At 41.6% G+C, this 19,210-nt stretch overlaps 1 protein-coding gene across 1 annotated transcript in view; it reads right to left on the reverse strand.

The window, feature by feature from the left end:
• The window catches only part of CPS1 (carbamoyl-phosphate synthase 1), a 94,778-nt gene that overhangs the window by 53,528 nt on the left and 22,040 nt on the right, over positions 1-19,210 (reverse strand). The window contains exons 8-19 of the mRNA XM_074872251.1: positions 18,333-18,461; positions 17,646-17,752; positions 17,101-17,242; positions 14,523-14,600; positions 12,899-12,997; positions 12,138-12,233; positions 7,873-8,062; positions 7,130-7,287; positions 6,225-6,353; positions 2,676-2,820; positions 2,074-2,284; positions 800-998 (exon numbers count right to left, since the gene is read on the reverse strand). Of these exons, the coding sequence (XP_074728352.1) occupies positions 800-998; positions 2,074-2,284; positions 2,676-2,820; positions 6,225-6,353; positions 7,130-7,287; positions 7,873-8,062; positions 12,138-12,233; positions 12,899-12,997; positions 14,523-14,600; positions 17,101-17,242; positions 17,646-17,752; positions 18,333-18,461 (1,683 nt within the window). The remainder of the gene's footprint in view (positions 1-799; positions 999-2,073; positions 2,285-2,675; positions 2,821-6,224; positions 6,354-7,129; positions 7,288-7,872; positions 8,063-12,137; positions 12,234-12,898; positions 12,998-14,522; positions 14,601-17,100; positions 17,243-17,645; positions 17,753-18,332; positions 18,462-19,210) is intronic.

A 19,210-nucleotide genomic window follows, 5' to 3' on the forward strand; every position in this document is an offset into this window, starting at 1 on the left:
TGAAGGCTTATTGTCTAAGCAAGGTAGAATTGATGTTAGGAAGGTCTCATGTGTCAAAATAATGTAATAAAATAGCTACTTGAAAAGCATTTGGAAAAAAAGGCAGCTGAAAAAATACACAATTAATTATTTTGCTTTGGTAGCTGATATGTAATTAACTAATTAAGTGGGTAATTTACCCATTTTGTTTCATTTCTCTCCTCTTAAAACATAGTCTGGAAATGCTGTTATTGTCCCGGACACCTTAAAATCAGGCTTTAAAAGTCACAATGTCATTTTCCAGTTATAAGACACTTAATCACTAAGAGAAGTCAAAGCTTCAGAGCAAGATTACAGGTTGTGTTTGTGTTTCAAGAGCAGAAGTAGGCTGAGATTTGGCATATGGTTTTAACAGAGAAGACAAATAATTATGGGAACAACTGAGAGCTGTGGCTCATCGGCATTACTGAAGATCTTAACAGACTACAAGTCTTGAAGTAATACCCTAATTAACCACCACTACAGAACCCCAAACAAAAAATAAAACTCAGAGTCCTGTAGTGACTGTTAAGAATGAAGTCAACCTCAGGTGATCCAAAGTGGTCTCTTCCCTTAGGAGTCAAACCATTTATGAATCCACACTATGATATCCAAGACTACACAGTCCTAACTCATTTTGATTAATTATACTACTGGATAAAAATCATTTGAGCTGAATAAATACCTTCAAAAACCATTAGGTCCCTGAAGATAGATATTCTGAGGGTTTACAATGGAAATGACTTTCCCAAGTGGTGGAATGGGACTGTCTTGCACTCACCTCTCCCACGCTCTTCATGGAGCTTCCAATCCGGTTGGATGTATACTGAAAACGGTCCAAATCCCAGCGGGGTATCTTGGTAACAATGTAATCCAGGCTGGGCTCAAAGCAGGCAGAGGTTTTTCCTGTCACAACATTCTTGATTTCTGGCAAGGGGATCCCCAAGGCAATTTTGGCAGCAATGAATGCTAATGGATACCTGCCATAGAGGAGAAGTAGAGAACAGTAGAGTGGGAAGCACTTTGCTTCTGCAAATCCCGGGAGTGGATCAAATTAAACAGATGTGAAGTGATTTTTCCTTCTCAACACAACAGAAGGTTACTGTGCTCAAGCACAGCAGGGCCTGTCCAGCTTCCTACCTTAACACATTGTAGAGCTACCTAGATCTGGCACTTCTTTATTATCTGCAAAGCCACCATTTTAAGTATCTGTCACACCCACAGTGAGACCACATAAACAGATATGTTTTGCTGCAGGTCTGTCATCCAAAAAGAAAACAATCAAACACCCACTGTCCAACATCATGGCTTATCTCTAGTCTGCTATGGCACTTCAACAACCACAAGAGTTGTTGAGAACTGCAAATTAGAGACTAATTTGTGCCTCTCAACAGCATCTGCTAAGTGCAATTAAGAAGCCAATTTTTAAACAGCCTGCTCTGACCATCCTTATCTTGATTAGTTTATGATTAGCCAACAAAACAAAGGCAGCTAGCAATACCATTTGCATCAATCTGACAGACAGCTCATTAATAACTGTGTCCTCTGGGTCCCAGAGATGATTTGCAGCCAACATATGGATACAGTGGATATGTTTTGTAAGGACAGCTATGCTCCCCCCCCACACCTCCTGGGAGTTTTTCCATTTGTAGTAACAGCATCGGCAGGTTGGAATGGACCTGGAGGGCTCACTAACCCCTTCCTCCATCTCCCAGAAGGACTAACTCTCCAAGAGTCAATCCTAGCAGATGCTGACAAGAAATGTTCTTAGAAGCTTCCCATACAGAAATCTGCATTTCACTGACCTGACTGCTCCAGAGTTCTTCCTAACAGCCAACTTCAGCCTTCCTTGCTGCAAATTAAGCCTGTGCTTCCTTGTCTTAACTGCATGGAGAGCAGATGCAGGAACTCTTCTTCCTTGCAGCTACCACTTATGTATTTAAATAATATACTGATCCAAGTCCCCCATCGTAATTCTCTTTCTGTTCTCCCCTCAGTTTTTGTTTTTTCATTTGTTTGTTCTGTAGTATTTTGGGTTTTTTTAAATAATCTTACCCTGTCGCCTTGGAGGCCAAAGCTGAGCTTCTTGAGAGTCTGGCATTAACTTCAATGATGTAGTACTCCAGGGATGCTGGATGCAGAGCAAACTGGATATTACACTCTCCCACGATGCCCAAATGTCGGACAACTTTGATGGCACGATCCCTCAGCATCTGAAATTCCTCATTAGTGAGTGTCTGGCTTGGAGCCACTACAACAGAATCTCCTGTTTGTCACAAGGTAGCAGAGAAGCAAAATGAGAAGCAGCTCAGTGGCAGTAAATTCTAGCCACAGAGGTCATGTTCTTTGCTAACCCATTGCTAGTAGTGAAGTTACCACAGACACTCAAACCTGTGGATGCAGAGTTGATGAAAAGCACAGATAGTTAGAAGCCTAGAGTTGGAGGGCCAGGCAATCTTATGGAAAACAGGATCATAGCGGTAGGTTTAACCCACCAATATCTGCTTCATACCCTAGCTAGCTGTGTCCAAGACCTGAAGAGTATTTCTAGAGCCCACTTCATCAATCACAAAACTATGCCAATAACAGCAGGCAGAAGGGCACTGCATAAAAAAGTCAGAGCCATTTCCAGTGAGCCACCCTGTGCCCAAGCCTACCTGTGTGGACTCCCATAGCATCAATGTTTTCCATATTGCAGACAGCAATACAGTTATCAGCAGCATCTCTCACAACTTCATACTCTATCTCCTTCCAGCCAACAACTGATTTTTCCACCAGAATTTGGTTAGTTATTGCAAATGCCTGGGAATATGTTACAGAAAATGAACAGTAAAAAAGAAAACCTTATTAGAACATGTTCCATATTTAAGACTTCTGTGGCTTATCTCCAGACATCCCAGACCAACGTGAAAATTGAAAGATGAAGATAAGCAAAGTTCATAGCCCTGATGACAAGCACTTTATATTTCTCCTTTTTTAAAAAATTTTGCATTAGCTTCATTTGAAAGGCACAGAAAATATTTATGCGATCTAATGGGAAAAAAAGACAGAGCATGTGAGCTTGCAATGGCATATAAATAACAAATGGGAATATAAAAACATCTAAGGCTTCAATCACGCAACAGACACATGCTTTTTTTTCTGTATGTGGGCAGCCCCATGGACTTCAACAGAACCCTGCAGAAATCTAAATGACTGAGTGATGGGGAGTGTGGGTGCCAGCAAACACTACATAGTTAATAGCACTAATAATGCTGCTTATCATTGGCATACTAACCAGAAGCAAGATTCGTGATTTATTCTTAAACTAATCTTGAAAACACTCCTCAGCGCAAGAGACAAAAATGAAAAATATAGTTTGTTGGTAAATGAGGGTAATCTAAGTGAATAAATAGCCTTAATATTAGCAGATAAAAAACATTAATCAATTCTTGCTTAAAATCCTCGAAAGTAATGGGCATATTATCAATCCATCCTTTAGCAAAGCTTCTTGTTTTAATGCTGCCCATGAATCAGTCTTCAGTCTGGTCCCCTCTGTAGTTAGCTCAAGTTGTTATTCAAACATTGCCCTTAGCTCAGTTGCCAAACTCACACAAAAAAAAGAAAAAAAAAAAAAAGGAAAAAAGTAGTTTGAGGAGTGGTACTTTGGTACTTCACACCCAGCCTAAACAGATACTGAATTTGTGGTGACGTAGCAGGAACACCTAACCACACTTGTAAAACAATCTACGTTGCTCCTGTGTTACTGTCTATTGCCTTCTCTTGCTCAAAATGATCAGACTCAGGAGACATGAATTCAAGGCCAGATTACTTGAACTAGCTGTGTTATGAAACATCCATAGGTGTTCAGTTATCTGAATTATGTAGAATTCAGAGTCCAGTGTCTGAAAATCCAGTTCACAGAATTACTACAGATCATCTTCATAACTGTAAAGAATGGAGTTTCTGCTGGGCTGTGAAAATGAGCATCCAAAGTTTTTCACTGTAAATTTCAAAGTGCTGATACCAAACTGGGAGGTGCTGCTGACTCTCTTGAGGGACAGGAGGCCTTGCAGAGGGATCTAGATCAATTGGAGCATTGGGCTATGAGTAATGGGATGAAATTGAACAAGTCGAAATGACGGATTCTGCACTTAGGGCAGAGTAACACCAGGCACAAGTTTAAATTGGGAGAGGAGTGGCTGGAGAGCAGCACTGCAGAAAGGGATCTAGGGGTGCTGGTGGGCAGCAGGCTCAGTATGAGCCAGCAGTGTGCCCTGGCAGCCAAGGGGAAAAACCACATCCTGGGGTGCATCAAACACATCATAACCAGCAGGTCAAAAGAGGTGATTATCCTGCTGCATTCAGCGCTGGTGTGGCCTCACCTTGAGCACTGGGTGCAGTTCTGGGCCCCACAATTTTAAAAAGATGTGAAGGTCCTTGAATGTGTCCAAAGGAGGGCAAAAAAGCTGGTGACAGAGCTGGAAGGCATGTCCTGTGAGGAGTGGCTAAGGACTTTGGGCTTGTCTAGCTTGGAGAAAAGGAGGCTGAAGTACGACCTCATTGCTCTCTACAGCTTCCTGGAGACGGAGGTGCTGAGCTCTTCTCCCTGGGATCCAGTGACAGGACACGTGGGAATGGCTCAAAGCTGCATCAGGGGAGGTTCAGACTGGACATTAGGAAGCATTTCTTTACCAAGAGGGTGGTCAAACACTGGAACAGGCTTCCTAGGGAAGTGGTCAATGCCTCAAGCCTGTCAGTGTTTAAAAGGCATTTGGACAACACCCTTAATAACATGCTTTAACTTTTGGTCAGCCCTGAAGTGGTCACGCAATTGGACTGGATGATCGTTGTAGGTCCCCTCCAACTGAAACAGTCTATTCTAGTCTACTCTCTTCATTCAAAATGCTGAAGCTCTTTTTGCATAATTTTTGACAAAATGAAAACATTTCTTAGAAAGTAAAACAGAATCAGACTTTTGGTAGAAAAAAAGGAAAGCTTCAGAAATATGAAAAATCTACTAAAAATATGAACTGCCCCACTCCTAAAATTTTACAGATAATAAGATGTTTATAAAGAGCAGCTATTATACAGATTTCAAGGAAAAATAGAGATGTTCAAAGCCACTTTTTTAAAAAATCACCAAGAAATGCTGATCAAAACCAGGTTTCCCTACTGAAGAATGTTTTGATATAAACCCTTCAGACAGCTGCACTCCCAGGGTTTCTGGGTGAATTTCTGCTTTCTCTAAACATAGACTATGCATGAGCTTGGGCAAACGAAGTGTTTCCAACCTCAGCCATCAATCCGTAAGATGGGGTTACTGCACCCACTGCCTCCTCCTGCATCTGTCAGTCCTGTCCACTGAGCCTCCCCGCAACCGACACTGCCTGAGCAGATGTTTGTTCAGCACTAAGCACGCTAGACCCAAAGTCTGTTTGCATGACAGCAGTGTGGAGGCATACAAAAATGTCATTTTCACATACAGCTCTTACTGCCATCAGCGGTATTTCTTTCTAAAGATACGTGAAAGATTAAGAAGTTCAGCAAATCAGGAAAAGGCAAACCCAAGAATTTTAGAGACCAACTGATAGAGATTTGTCTCCTAAAATTCTGCGGTTTTGCCAAGGAAAAAGCTTTTTTGTTTTCCCCAATTATCTGTTTACTTTTCACAGCAAGTTTATAAAAACAATCCCAGATTTCCTACAGAAAAAGAGCTGTCTCTTCATAGCCAGAGACAGCTGGTGGATGTCAAATTATGAAGTGTCATCCTGTCAAATCTCTACATGAGCTTTTGACCTAGCAAAAATACTGTCTTTAGACGGAAACACAGCAGAAGCCCAAGCCTCCCAGCTCTGCTGTCCCTGATACTACATTATCACTCAGCATTTCAAATGTTTCAACTTTCTTGACATCTTTCATGTGCCATTTACTCCTGAAAGTAGGTGAATATAGTCCACTATGTTTCTTTTCAGACCAAAATTGCTGAAACACTTGCTCAGATTATAACTTGTTTCTCATGAATTTAACAGATCTCTCATTTAATCATTTTCATTACCCAAGTCAGCAAGAATTATGAAAAGAGGGCATTAGAAGGAATCAGGATAATGTTACAGATAAGCTGAAAGGTAGGGTATGTACAATTCCAGTGTCTGTGACTATTAAAAAAATATTTAAGAAAATCAGATGTTCACCTCTATTCCCAGAGCTTGCAATTGCAGACATACCTTCGTACCAAGGTCCAGCAAACTTTCCTTATCAGGACATATGCCTGACCCCAGACCACCAAGGGCATAAGCAGAACGTATCATGACTGGGTAGCTAATCTTTTCAGCTGCCTTCAGGGCATCTTCAATCTTAAAGGAGAGGGGAATACATTTCAGAGATATGATAATAATTAAGATGAATAAAGTCTTCAACTCTCATTACATGGTTAACTGGAAATCCCATCAGTAAGACACTAAGCTGTCTGAAGATAAAATGAAAATAATAAAAGTTGGATTCGTAACATTGTTTTTTTCTGCCAAACAGCAGAAAACTGGAACACGGACTCAAGGAGGTGACTTCTGTCCTTAGTTATGTGTGGACTTTCTTGTTGACTTTCCATAGACAATTCCTTACCTGGTCTGTCTTGACAGACTTCAGCATGAAATAACCCCTCCAACAGACATTCTGGATTAAGACATGTTTGGTTTCCCCCAAACTCAAACAGGCCTTCCCACTGAACTAATTTTTTTGTTTTCACACTCCCCTCCTCAAGAAGGATTTCAGTACTGCTGATTTTGAGGACCTGAGATCCTAAGTCTAAATGGCTTGTGAAAGAATTTTTTAAAAGAAAAGTAACCACTGACATGTTATATATTTTTGTGCTGCAGCACTAAAGTCTCCCAGCCTAATTTACTGTTCTTGTCAATGGGTAAATTAGCTTCGGCTTTCCAAGTGCTTAATTGCATTTTCACTCAGTTTAAATCATGGTGAACCAGTATCAATCACTGTGGAGTGCTGAAAGTGTACGGACTACAGTATCCACAGCTGTATTCAGCTTTCACTCAACAAAACTAGAATTTTTTTTTTTAATAACTCAAATGGACAACAGTAATAGTAATCACATCTTCAAAATTATCTGATTTACCGATTCCACTGCAAAGCTAGGAGCAATCTTTTCATTTAGCTCAGTCAGTTTATCGGAAAAAAGTTTTCTATCCTCTGTAGCCATGATGGATTCAACTGATGTACCTAAGACCTTCACACCATACTCCTGCAGGACTCCTTGTTTGAAGAGTTCCACTCCTGCAGAGTAAACAAACCAGTTTTAAGGAGTGATGGTAGATGAAGAAGAAAGTATTCAAAAGATATCTGACTAGCTGACAACTTGTTCGGCCTCATCAACAGCTAATTTTATTGTTCTTTGTCAGTACTAGAACTCAGAACTACAACATGAAAGTTTCTGTCCTCAAATCTATGAAACCTGGAATATTAGTAAAGTTACTGCTTGGCCATCATCTGCAACACAAAACAAAGCAGTGCGGTTGGATACTGTTGCAAGAAGCTAAATGAAGTTAACTTTTCTTTTTGATCTCTGCCTCAAGGTGGTCTAAATATCCCCAGTCCAACTACGATAATTAAGATTTAAGCTGAAAAGCAGGACATATGGATTACTTCTAAGTATCAAAACCTGCAATTAAATGTTATGTTCACAGCTTAGCAATTAGTCACTCCCCCATGGTCAGTATCCCTGCCTGTGTCCCTTAGTAACCTGGGCAATGTATCAGGCACATGGGTCTTGCACGTCTGCACAAATAAAGTCTGCTGAGCACATGGTACAAACCATGCGTTTGCCTGCAAGGAGTGCCAAGGCATCTGTACGATACTCACCACAGTTGAGAGCAGTCTGGCCACCCATGCCCAGGATTAATCCATCGGGACGCTCTGCCTTGATGACCTCTGTGACAAAGTGTGGAGTGATGGGGAGGAAGTAGACAGCATCAGCCTGTTTTAAGCCAGTCTCATTGGTCTGCACCGAAGCAATATTGGGATTCATGAGGACAATTTTCACATTTTCTTCCTGAAAAATTAAAATCTGCATTAAAGATAGGCATATGTGGAAAAAGAGCTAATAGCAACAGCCAGGAGACATGGGTTTCAACAAGCAATTTACCAAAAGCAGAATTTAAAATCCTGGTTCCTTATGTACTCTCCATAAGGGATTTCTGGTATCTTGTACCAGGCTGAGCTAACACCAGTTCTTTACTTTTGTGCCTCTGCCTGTCTGTGAATCTGGAGGGAATGGCAATTCCCACCTGATTCAGAAATTTTGTTGAAATTGTTTAACACATTCAGGACTTACATACGGGAGACAGGAACAAACTCCAGCATAACCATGCCTGTCTTCTGTTGGAAGTCAGACCGAAAGTGGCAAAGCAAAAAAAATGTAATCAAAACCCAATCTTTTCTTGCCAAGCAGTAGGTCTTTGATCATGGGTATCCAGGTAGTTCTCAGATTTTTGTACTGAATAGTAACAGTAGAAGAATACATTTTTTGCTTTGACTTTCCATAGAGATACTTTAATTTTCCTGGTGTTACCACTTTAAAACGCTGTCCCATAACCTTCTTATTTGATATTGCACATACTAAAAGACAAACGTTGCCTCTATATGCAAGACAAAGGTTAGGCAAAACTTCACGCTGTTTTCTCTCTGTCACAGATGAGAAATTGAGATAGACTGATAATGAAGTTGATCTGTTTCCTGCTATAACAATGGGAGTTTTGCCACTCTTTTGACTACAGAGAGAAATTCACTACAGTTTGCTCATTAATAGAAAAGTCTGAATCAGAGCTGGGCATATCAACTCACCTCACTCTTGAAATATTAGCGTGTAATGAGGAAGCCAACCAAGTTTTGCTAATAATTATGAGACCAGAATGTGGCCAAACTTAAAAAAAACCCCAAACACATCAACCACAAGCAGATAAAGAACAATGTATTACTGCTTTGTTGAAAAGGTGGACTGGGAAGTGCAAAGGCTGTGGCCTCATTTTTGCAGGAACAGATTCTAATCTCCATCAACTTCTTGTAAGGCAATAAACTTCTACAAACAAACCATTTGTAAACAATGCTAATTATAGATGCAAAATACATTTTAAGAAAAAGATTTGCTATATGGAAGTTGCAGAGGTTAAGAAACAACAACGATTCTCATTAAAAACAGGAACTGTGATGACATTAAAAAAAAACAGTAAAAAGAAACAGGAAGATGGCTGGTAGACTAAGTCAGCCATTCCTCAAGCAAATGCTGTGGAAGTGTTGCTGGGACCAGTATAGTAACTGCTATTTTTTTCCCAGTTCACAATAAGCATGAAAATGCCATAGGGTTTCTCTGTGTTTGTTTAAAATTTGTGATTGCCTGACCCATTGGTTTGGGGGAACAAATATATAGCTCACCTGGAGCAGTGGGATTCTCACTCAGAGCTCTGACTGCTCAGTTCAGGTATTGGATAACATTTCTTCTTCCTCTGATAATTTAAAATACTGCCTTAAAGACTGGCTGTAAATTTCTGTTGACCTTTTTTCTCCGTGAAAAGTTGGATTTTTTTTTCACTGAAGCCCACTTTCCTTGGAAATGTGTGGAACAGGGAGGGGAAAGAAGAGATAAAATCCTTATGGAAAATATTTCAGATTTAGACAAAGGACCCCAAACTGGGTAGTTTTCATGGCGGTGCTAAAGCAAAAGTGTAGATCTCTGATGAAAATGTCCTTCTTTAATAAATGTATTCAGAAATTTATAGTTATAATTCTGTTGTAATGAATGGGGGAGGGAGAGGTATAACGCTTTTCAACGAGCTGCAGTATCTGTACATCTCAGCCCTTTCTTTCCTACTTATCTGGGGCAAGGTGTCTTAAGGACCAGCTAGCAGTGATGAAGATAATTAATGAGAATTAATGTTCACTGTGCTAAGAGAGACATATTTTACTGATATCACATCCTCTGGCCCAATTGTTCAGGATGTTGGATTTTAATCCACTTGCTGTTTGCCCTTACAGTCCTTTCCTTCAACTTCTGCCTTTTGGATTTTTTTATAAGCACACAGGACTCTGTGCAATGGCTACCCATCCTGATTGGAGACCTTTGTTACAACTTAATTAAAACAGTGAATTAATAATACTCCAGGAGGGCTCCATTCTTCTTTTTGTATAATATCCACCTGTATTCAGACCAGTCAGGAGACTCCCCACAGCAAGTAATCCAAAAGGTTTTTCAGGTGACCACAAGTCAGTGTCTGTTGTTCACAGATGCTTCCAGGCCTTGTTCTTCAGAGAATGTTCCTGCCTTTGATGAACATTCTTGCAAATACAAATTCACTGGCTGGGCAAGTCCCGGCTCCACAGGATTTTACTCTTTAAAGAAGGCACCCATTTAACTGTATAGGACTGAATATTTACAACAGCACCTTCTTATCCAACAGACTAGGAAGAACAGCAGTACACAGCAGAATGAATCAGAAGATCCAGCAGTGATAATCAATGTTGATTATTTATAACTAAAAAAATGAAGAAGTCTAAGGGGAAAGAAATCACTCTTGTCTCCAATTAATTGTCCCTGTTCTCTCCCATCCATGCTCTGCAGCTTTCCCCTGGCAGCCACTGACCAACCACCTTCTCTCTCGCATGCAACTGTAAATCACTCTGCCAGAGGCAAGGTCAGGAAGAGCAAGCACTGCCACTGGAATGGCTGATTATCCTGCGGATCAGAGCAGCTGCCTGGTGGCCACAGGAAGGGAAAGGGCACTGCAGGAGGTCAAGCTAGGGAGATTTATCATTAAAAAAACCACTTTCTTCCACAAACCGGAGCTGAGTTTGAAGGACAAAAGAGAAAAAAAGGAAGAGATTGCCTCCTGTCCAACTCAGGTCATTCTCTGCACTCATCAACTCTGGCATCCTCCACTCCTAACTTGTTTTCTTGATGACACGGCCAGTTTGAACTAGTAGCCAGCAATAGCAATACAGAACACAAAGTATCTACAATACAAGATGTGTTGTAACACCAGGACCAACCCAGAGCAGCCCCAGATTATTTTTTCCTTCCTTGACTCCAGGGTCAGCACAGGATTAAAATGGCCCTGATGTCAGAACAGCCTCAGAGCTGCTCACAGTCATCACCTCATCTGAAGGCAGCTGCTACATCTGCTCTGAATCTGTCAGGCAGACCTCTACAAGCTCTCCTCCTTCTTCACATGAGGTTAGACATGAACTACGGAGCCCAGATAACTGTTACATTACCAGTAATAACCCCATCGCAGGAATACTGCTATCCTTCTACACCTTTTCTGAGCATGAGCTTTTGCCCTAGCACCCTTTCAGAGCTGCTTTGCACTTTTGCAGCATGAGACAGCCAGAGCAATTTAGACTCCAGAATCCACCAACCCACCATATGAGTGGACTATGCAGGATGCTTCAGGCAAACATGCACAAGTACCATTTTAAACGCGTGCATTTCTCAGGCACATATAGAAGTACACAGGCATTTTTGTTTGCTCCAGAATAATACAGCTCTTCAACCTTCAGAAAGGGAACATCAGAAATCAGGTAATAAGTTTACTGGACAAAACTCATCCAAAGGAATGATATTTCATTCATTCCTTTCAAGATTATGAATCTATTCTGGAAAAAAAACTTGACATATATGACCTTTAAAATAAATACCATTTAGAAAACCTGCCTTGATAAGGGGTTCAAAATCTTTTGCATAAGTCTTGACAGCAGCCAACTGTTCAGTTGTTGTTTTGGTAATTTTTCACAAAAGTTTCAGTAATTTCAGCTCAGGTGTAGCTGCCCATATTCCTCCTCCTCATTTCGATTCAATTTGACAAGCCTGGAGTGACCAGTCACACATCACAAATAACAAACTGCTTGAAGACTGCAATGGAAACCTCGAGAATGTCTCTCTTTGGAAAATAATTCTGAGGGGTTAACTCATCACTCAACCAGTAGCTTCACGAACAAAAAATGGCTAAATTTCCTTACAGTCATTTATTCTCACCAGCTTCCCTGCCCCAGTGATACCACATTTGGATGATCAGTTAGCTGTGAGAAGGGAAAGTAAATTACATGAGGTTAGTATTTTTAGAGTATCCTCTCACCTTCATGGCTTTTACAGCCTGCGATCCAGAGTAATCAAATTCCCCTGCCTGACCAATTGACAGACCCCCGGATCCTAGAATGAGAACTCTGGAGACCTAGAAGTGTCAAACAGCATGAAAAAAAAATCAGTCCTATCGTAGTGGATGTTGAAAATCAAAACTTAAGTTCTAAAAAGAGAAGAAAAGTCACCTTCAAAACCGCCACAGTTATACTTCTAAGAATATTTCTGGACTTCTCCCATACATCCCTGGTTGGAGAAACACATGACTTATGCATAGGGCATACAATAAACGTGTTTATTGTGTCAGGTGCTTATAGATAACCATGCCTCACTTTGGCTGCCCACAAAGTCCAACTGTCTTCTAAGATAGCAAAACTGTATGAAATTCAGTTCATGCTAGGAATTCCAGACTTATTTGCTAAGCAACAGAACATCAAAATTGTGCTGCTGGCATAAAGTCTCATGACCAGATTATCCCAGGGCACCTCATATACTGCTATGAGAGTACCTTTCTTGGGAGAACTACAAAGGAAAATACATGAAACATTAGATCTTAAAACTTTCTCAAAGAAAAGGGAGTTAATGACACAAGAGAGGCCTGATGACCGTGAGATAGGCAGCTGACAGGCCTTTTGTAAGGGAAGCCTCCTTTGACTTCCATGATCAGGTTTTGTGCCATTTTGTACCATGGCTTCAGCAGGAATTAACAAGCTCCTAGCTTCACTAACAAGCATGAATAATGAGTATCTGTACACTGACCTCCACTCTGGAAGTTGTCACTCCAGCCTTGGGCAGGACAGAGGAAATTGTAGCGCCTTTCCCTTTCTTAACCAGTGAAATAAATGAATCAAACAGGAACTAGGAAAAATAAACACATGTTTAATCGCCAAAATGTAACTAAATAAACACCAAGCAAAGAAAGAAAAAACAGGCCATTTGTGAGCTCAAGCTATCAACTCTGCTATGCTGCCTTCAGAAGGTAGATTTACAGCATCAAAGAAGAGGAGATCATTATCTGAAATTTATTTAACAACTTTGATGTATCTGACAAAGCCGCATTGAAGAAAGTGAGGTCATAACAGGAAGAAAACACATATCAATCACGTCTGTTTGCTCTGCTTGTATATGGCTGGCAGTATAAGGAACGACCATGCAGTGAAAGCTAAAATACAGAAGAGCATACACTTACCTAGCTTGATGGAACCATCTGGAATGCAGCCTGCTATAGAGCTGGGACCTGAACAGGTATATCTAAACAGCCGTTGTGCTAAATCAGTGTTGTCCTTTCAGAGGAGATCCCAGAACAGCTGTGAGAAAAGTGTTCTCCAGCCAGGCCAGGCAGGGAAGGCAGCATGACCACCATAGGCACACAGGCCTACACGCAATGGCACAGGCTTCCCACCTAACCCCACACTTGCAGAGCTTCTGTCCACAGAACCCCTGAAGCTGGCTGCTGGGAATGACCTATGGAAGGAGTACGGATGGGTCCCGCAAGCCTATAAGGATAGGCACTATGTTATCAGACCCATCCCAGCAGTGGGAGTGCACAGACTTGGAAAAGACACGGGTGAGGGTTGTTCTGAGTTCTCCGAGATTCACTAGTCAATCAGATTGCTATGCAACTTCTTGATATCAAGAGATTTACTTGCAGGTTTAATCAACATCATCAAATTAAGATTAAAATAAGCACTTCTATGTATTCTTCCATCTTCCTCTCTCAAGAAATGCTAAATAGTTTATTTATGTTCAGACATGCCTCCTCTGCCTTCCACATCCCCTGTTGCTGCTTAGTCATACTCTGTGACTATGCAACCGGTTGTTATAGAATTTGTGCGAAGTCACAGATGGGGGATTAAAATTTCATTTCACTTAGGAGAACCAGAGTGAGGAAGTGTGAATCCATTTGCATAACTCTACAGTAATTATAAAATTTGAAAGTGGAACTAAAATGTATTAGAAAGTTAATGATTTTATTACAAAGCATCTGGCTAGTATTTTTCTGTTAAAAAAAAATCCTTTTCCTTTTGCAGTCACCCCAGGTACAAGAGATTTGAGCCTGATCCTGAAAAGGCTTAAGCACTTCAGTAACTTCCAACACACAGATAATCCCACCAGGACTCCAAGCATACACATCATAAGAATGGAATCATTGATCCAAAGCACACAGAAGTCAATAGACGCCTTGCTGCTGATTGTAATTAGCTGCGGATCAAGCTAAACAGACACAAGCCTATGCATGACTGGTCCCTCTGTTAGGATCCTGACATTTCCAAAACCAAGATTTAGGACCATTACCAACATAAAGACTTGTCAGTGTAGCTGATGCATATCTGCACTCCCTAGGCCATGTGAAAGCAAGCCCAGATCAGCTCTCATACAATACCTCTGTGTCCCTTGGCCCAGGATTTGCATCTGGGTAGAACTGTGCTGTGAAAATCGGTCTGGTCTCATGCATAATTCCCTGCAGGAATAAAAACAATTGTCTTAGACACCCAAGCAAGCAGGAGAACAGAAAGCCACACCTTATCCCTCTAAGCACTGAAGGGCAAAGGACTGTCATGTTTCTAGAGGCTGCCAAACTGACATCCATTTCACTTCCAGTCTTCAAACAATGTCTTATCCGAGGAGTCATTAAGCCTCTTGTTCTTCTGCTAACACTCCAATGCCTGTATAACCCACTGAGCTGTGCGTGGAAGCACAGTGAAGAAGCAGAACAGGGAAGAGAAGCATAGTGAAGACATCGCTTTCACTACAACAGCAAACGTTACTAAGTTGTAAGCACTTAACAGAGCAGATACGCTAGTCTCCCTCTGGAGGTAATCCTGGACCAGGCAGAGAAGAAAAACATACATGGCAAGAAAAGATCACCTTGGACAAGGCTGTTATGGAATGAATGGTTTTACCATCCTGATCTGGTTGGTTCTGTCACAGGAGAAATGGATTTTGGTCACGCTCTTGATTTCCATAACTCACTTTAAATACCGACACCGGGCCAGACCTCTGCCCTGGGTTGTTTTCAGGGCTGTGATGAAGTGGGACCACTGCTCTGGACAAACAGTAGATATGAAGGACCTAAACCAAGTTTGGAGACACTGCTTCTAGTTTCATTTGGAGCCAGGAAAAACTGATTTCCCATTTGCATGGCCTGATAGCACCAAGCAGCGTGGCCCACAGGGACACTATCCTGTAGCTGTCATTGCTCATGGGCTCCAATTCCAGATGGAGGTAGAGAGATCCCTCAAGAGAAAAATCCAGGAAAAAATAGTGCTGATACAACCCGCTTCCCTTAGGACTGGACAAAGAAGTCCCAACAGCTCATAGAGAGCAACAGTGCCATCCAGAGCTGCAGGGTGGGATGCTGGGATAGGACAGGGATGAGAGATGAGCTACTGACCACAGCTGATCCATTATCTCATGAGTTTCTGCTCTCAGAGTAAAGAATGTCATCAGTCTGTCACATTTTCCCTGAATGCTCATGTTGCTTCTAGTTACATACAAGTATCTTTTAAAAAATATTCACTCCATGGCTTGTCAGTATTTGGAAACCTGTGTTGGCCCTGTCCAGCTGTGATGGGTCAGGTCAGCCAGAAGAAATGTTTTTTTCTTTTTCAAACAGAGGAATGCAACAGACTGCACATGAGAGCCTATCCAATCCCATTCCTATTTGTGCATCCCATGATAAAACAACATTGCTTCTTGTCCCTCTCCGTCTATGAAGATTTAAGAGACTGATGCTGCTTTGGGGCTCACAGAAATGGTCCTTTAGCTCACATAAAAGACTGTCTTGCTCCTAGATCTAGAAGACTCATGTTCAATCTTATCAACTGCTTTATGCAAAAGCACCATCACACTTGTCTCCAATCTTCAGCTAAAGCAAACATGAAAGGCGTGGGGATGAAAGGGTTCAGTCTGTCAACACAGCTCAAACTCGTTTCAAAAATTGAACCAAACAGCTGTAAATTTTTTGTATTAGTATCTTGTTTGGTAACATTTGTCTCTGTTTAGATACATCTGTAAGGATAAAGAAAACAGCAACTGACAAACAAAATTTATTCTAAAACCATTAGCTGGAAATTACTGCTCCTCGATCCTGCAAAGTAGAGCCAGGATATGCCAGAACAGCACTGTTCAATCTGCTAGACTTGATGTGGGGCATTTACACAAAACAATGAAGAGGCATATTCCCATGGGGGAAATGTTTTTGAAAATACCTTCTTTTCAATGATTTTCTGATGAATAACAAGACTTCACTGACTTGCACAACACTGGACAAGATTTAAAATGGGCAATTGCAAAGCCTGAGATGTGTCTCAATGTCTGTCTGACTTTGTCAAGACAGAGCTATGTAAAACTGTCTTCCTTCCTACACTCTCCCCTGTTCAGCTGTGAACCTCCAGAGGCCAGGCATTTTAAAAAATTTTTTTCCCTACACGGACATCACTTGACATTGGACCTCTACCTTAGATCCTGTAAGTTGTTCTCTAGAGGCAACTGCTTCTCTCCCTCATTACTTTAGTCCTTGGAATTCTATTTAAAATAACAGACCAAATTAGACAGCAATAACACTCCTTTTCTGTGCTGGGCAACACAGAACCAACACAATAAAACAGCGACACGGGTTAGCACACCTGTGGCACAAGCCCTAAGACAACAGTAACTGAGTGAGCACCACTAATGGTAGGGAAATCACAGAAGTTAATAAGGCAGCTGTTCAAGGGAAAACGTAAGGTCACTGTTACAATCCTACACTTTGGGCTAGTATGCAGAACAGCAGTAATGGCTCACCCCTCTGTGGCCTGTAAGGCAGGGCCCCAAGTAAAGCAGGTGGTCAGACCATCAAGTTTAGTCCTGATAACTAACTGTAATCTGGCAGCAAGTTTACAGGAGGTGAAATAAAGTGAGAAAGAGTCTTCGCTCACTAGAGGCTGCTAGGTGCAGGTATCCAGAAAGTATGAGCTCACCTCATTCGTTTGATCATTGGCATTCACAAAGAGAGGTTTCCAGACAGGTGGGAGGGTAGAGCTGTCGATGGCATAACCGTGGTTCTGAGCAGTGATGACGGCCTGTCCATTCACTGCATTCAGGACGGGCTGATTCTGTCCTCTGAAAGAGAAAGGATCAGAGAACAGAGGACAGAAATGCCAGATGTGTCCAAATGCCACAATTAGGAAGACCTGGTAACTGTGGGGCTATACATAGCAGTTCAATAGTAGCTGTTCAATACTGGCAGCCAATCTCAAAATGATAAATCCTAAGAGAAACTTCACTATTCTTCAGTTTGATGGGGATCAATTACATCAAATACTTTCAAAATACCCTCAAAAAAGTAATGCATGACGTGGCAGTTTTAATTAAAGGCGAGGAGAATGGCTGGCACAAAGAAGTAATGTCACTGACATGCTAGCTCCTTTTAAGGCAGTTCAGAAGCAAAGCACTGCTGCTCTGTGGCCTTCTGCAATGCTGAGCTGGTTTATCTGGGCCCTGGGAAGGAGAATTGCTGCCGCACCTGTTGGCCATCTGCATCTTGTAGGAAGTAGCTCCGGCTGCTATTCCAGTGATTAGATTCCCCATGCTAATTCCAAACAAGGGCTCTGGGCGATTGCTCTCCAGCACCTAAAATGAAAAGGTTTTCAAGAGGTACTGGAATGCCTCTGTTCAGCAATTCCAGCATAAACCACGCTAGTTCCCTCACAGCAGCCACACCGACTTGGGAAAAAGCTGAATGCAAGGGTGGCAACAGCCTATAAAGGAAAGTTTCCTCCTCTCCTCTGCTTCAGAGGGAAGCCTCAGAGCACAGCTTGATGTCTCGGTCTACTCAAGGGGAATAAGCAATGACACTCTGCGCTACAGCCATTTAATGTGAGACATTATTTCAGAAGGGAGCACTGTGAAGTCAGGGCTGTACTTTCATAAAGTCACAGAGCTCCTGAAAGAGCACAGGGTACTTTAAGGCACCAGTAAGGTAATTGTGGTAATCATGTTTACTATGCATTGTTAGCAAGGCCTCTATAGCCTTACTGTAACTACTGGTCTGGAGACAACACCCAACGGACCAAGATGAGGAATATCCCAGGCAGCTGAAATGACTGAACGACATTTGGTCCATAACATGTTAATACAATCATTTAGAATCCAGGCACTTGAAAAAAAGGCAAATAAACAAGAATAATTGGCTATGGCTATTACACTGTACCTTTCTGACATTCTGAATCACCTCCTGGGCCTTCATGGGATCCCCTGGACCTCCGGAAATTATGAGCCCATCATACTCCATGGTGGTGAAATCATGGTCCCATGGAACCAAATGCACTTCTGCACCTCGCTAGGAAAAAAACAAGGGAACAAGAAATGAGGGGAGGAGGGGAACAAATGAATTTGTGTCAGGAGGTTGTTCCCATGCTCTCATATCCCAGAGGCTGAGTTTGGATTTCAGTCATCCCCTTTGCCGGGGACAATAATGAGACTTCTCTTCACCATCTAACCAGATTATTTTCACAAAACTGGTAGACTTAGTATCTCTGAGCCACCTCAGTGTATGTCAAGTTTGATCTCACTAGTGAACTTCAGACAAAACTTACTAATGGAATGCAAAATAAGTGTGTATGCACACATGGTGCATTCATCTAACTGCTAAATTAGGGCTTCACAGCCTCATTCTATGACATGCCAGAACTAGTACTGCATGTCAAAAATGGGACAAACATCCACATAAACCGAAAAACAGAAACAGGGAAACCCTGTACATCTAGAGAATGAGAGGACACTGCCTTCATTCTTCCTATGTGGCTAGAAAAGCAAGGCCTGCTACATCATTGTGCTAACAACAGGAAAAGATTTTCACAGAATCAAAGAATAACTCAGGATGGGATGACCTCAGGAGGTCATCTGGTCTAATCCCTGCTCAAAGCAAGGGTAATTTCAACTTTAGGGCAGGTTGCTGAGGGCACTGGTCAGTTGAGTTTTGAGTATCTTCAAGGATGAACATTCCACAACTTCTCTGTGCCTGTTTCAGCCATTCACAACCCTTATTGCAAAATTTTTCCCCCATTTATTTATTTTTTACAATGTTGG

The sequence above is a fragment of the Strix uralensis genome, chromosome 6 (genome assembly GCF_047716275.1).
Source record: "Strix uralensis isolate ZFMK-TIS-50842 chromosome 6, bStrUra1, whole genome shotgun sequence".
NCBI lineage: Eukaryota > Metazoa > Chordata > Aves > Strigiformes > Strigidae > Strix > Strix uralensis.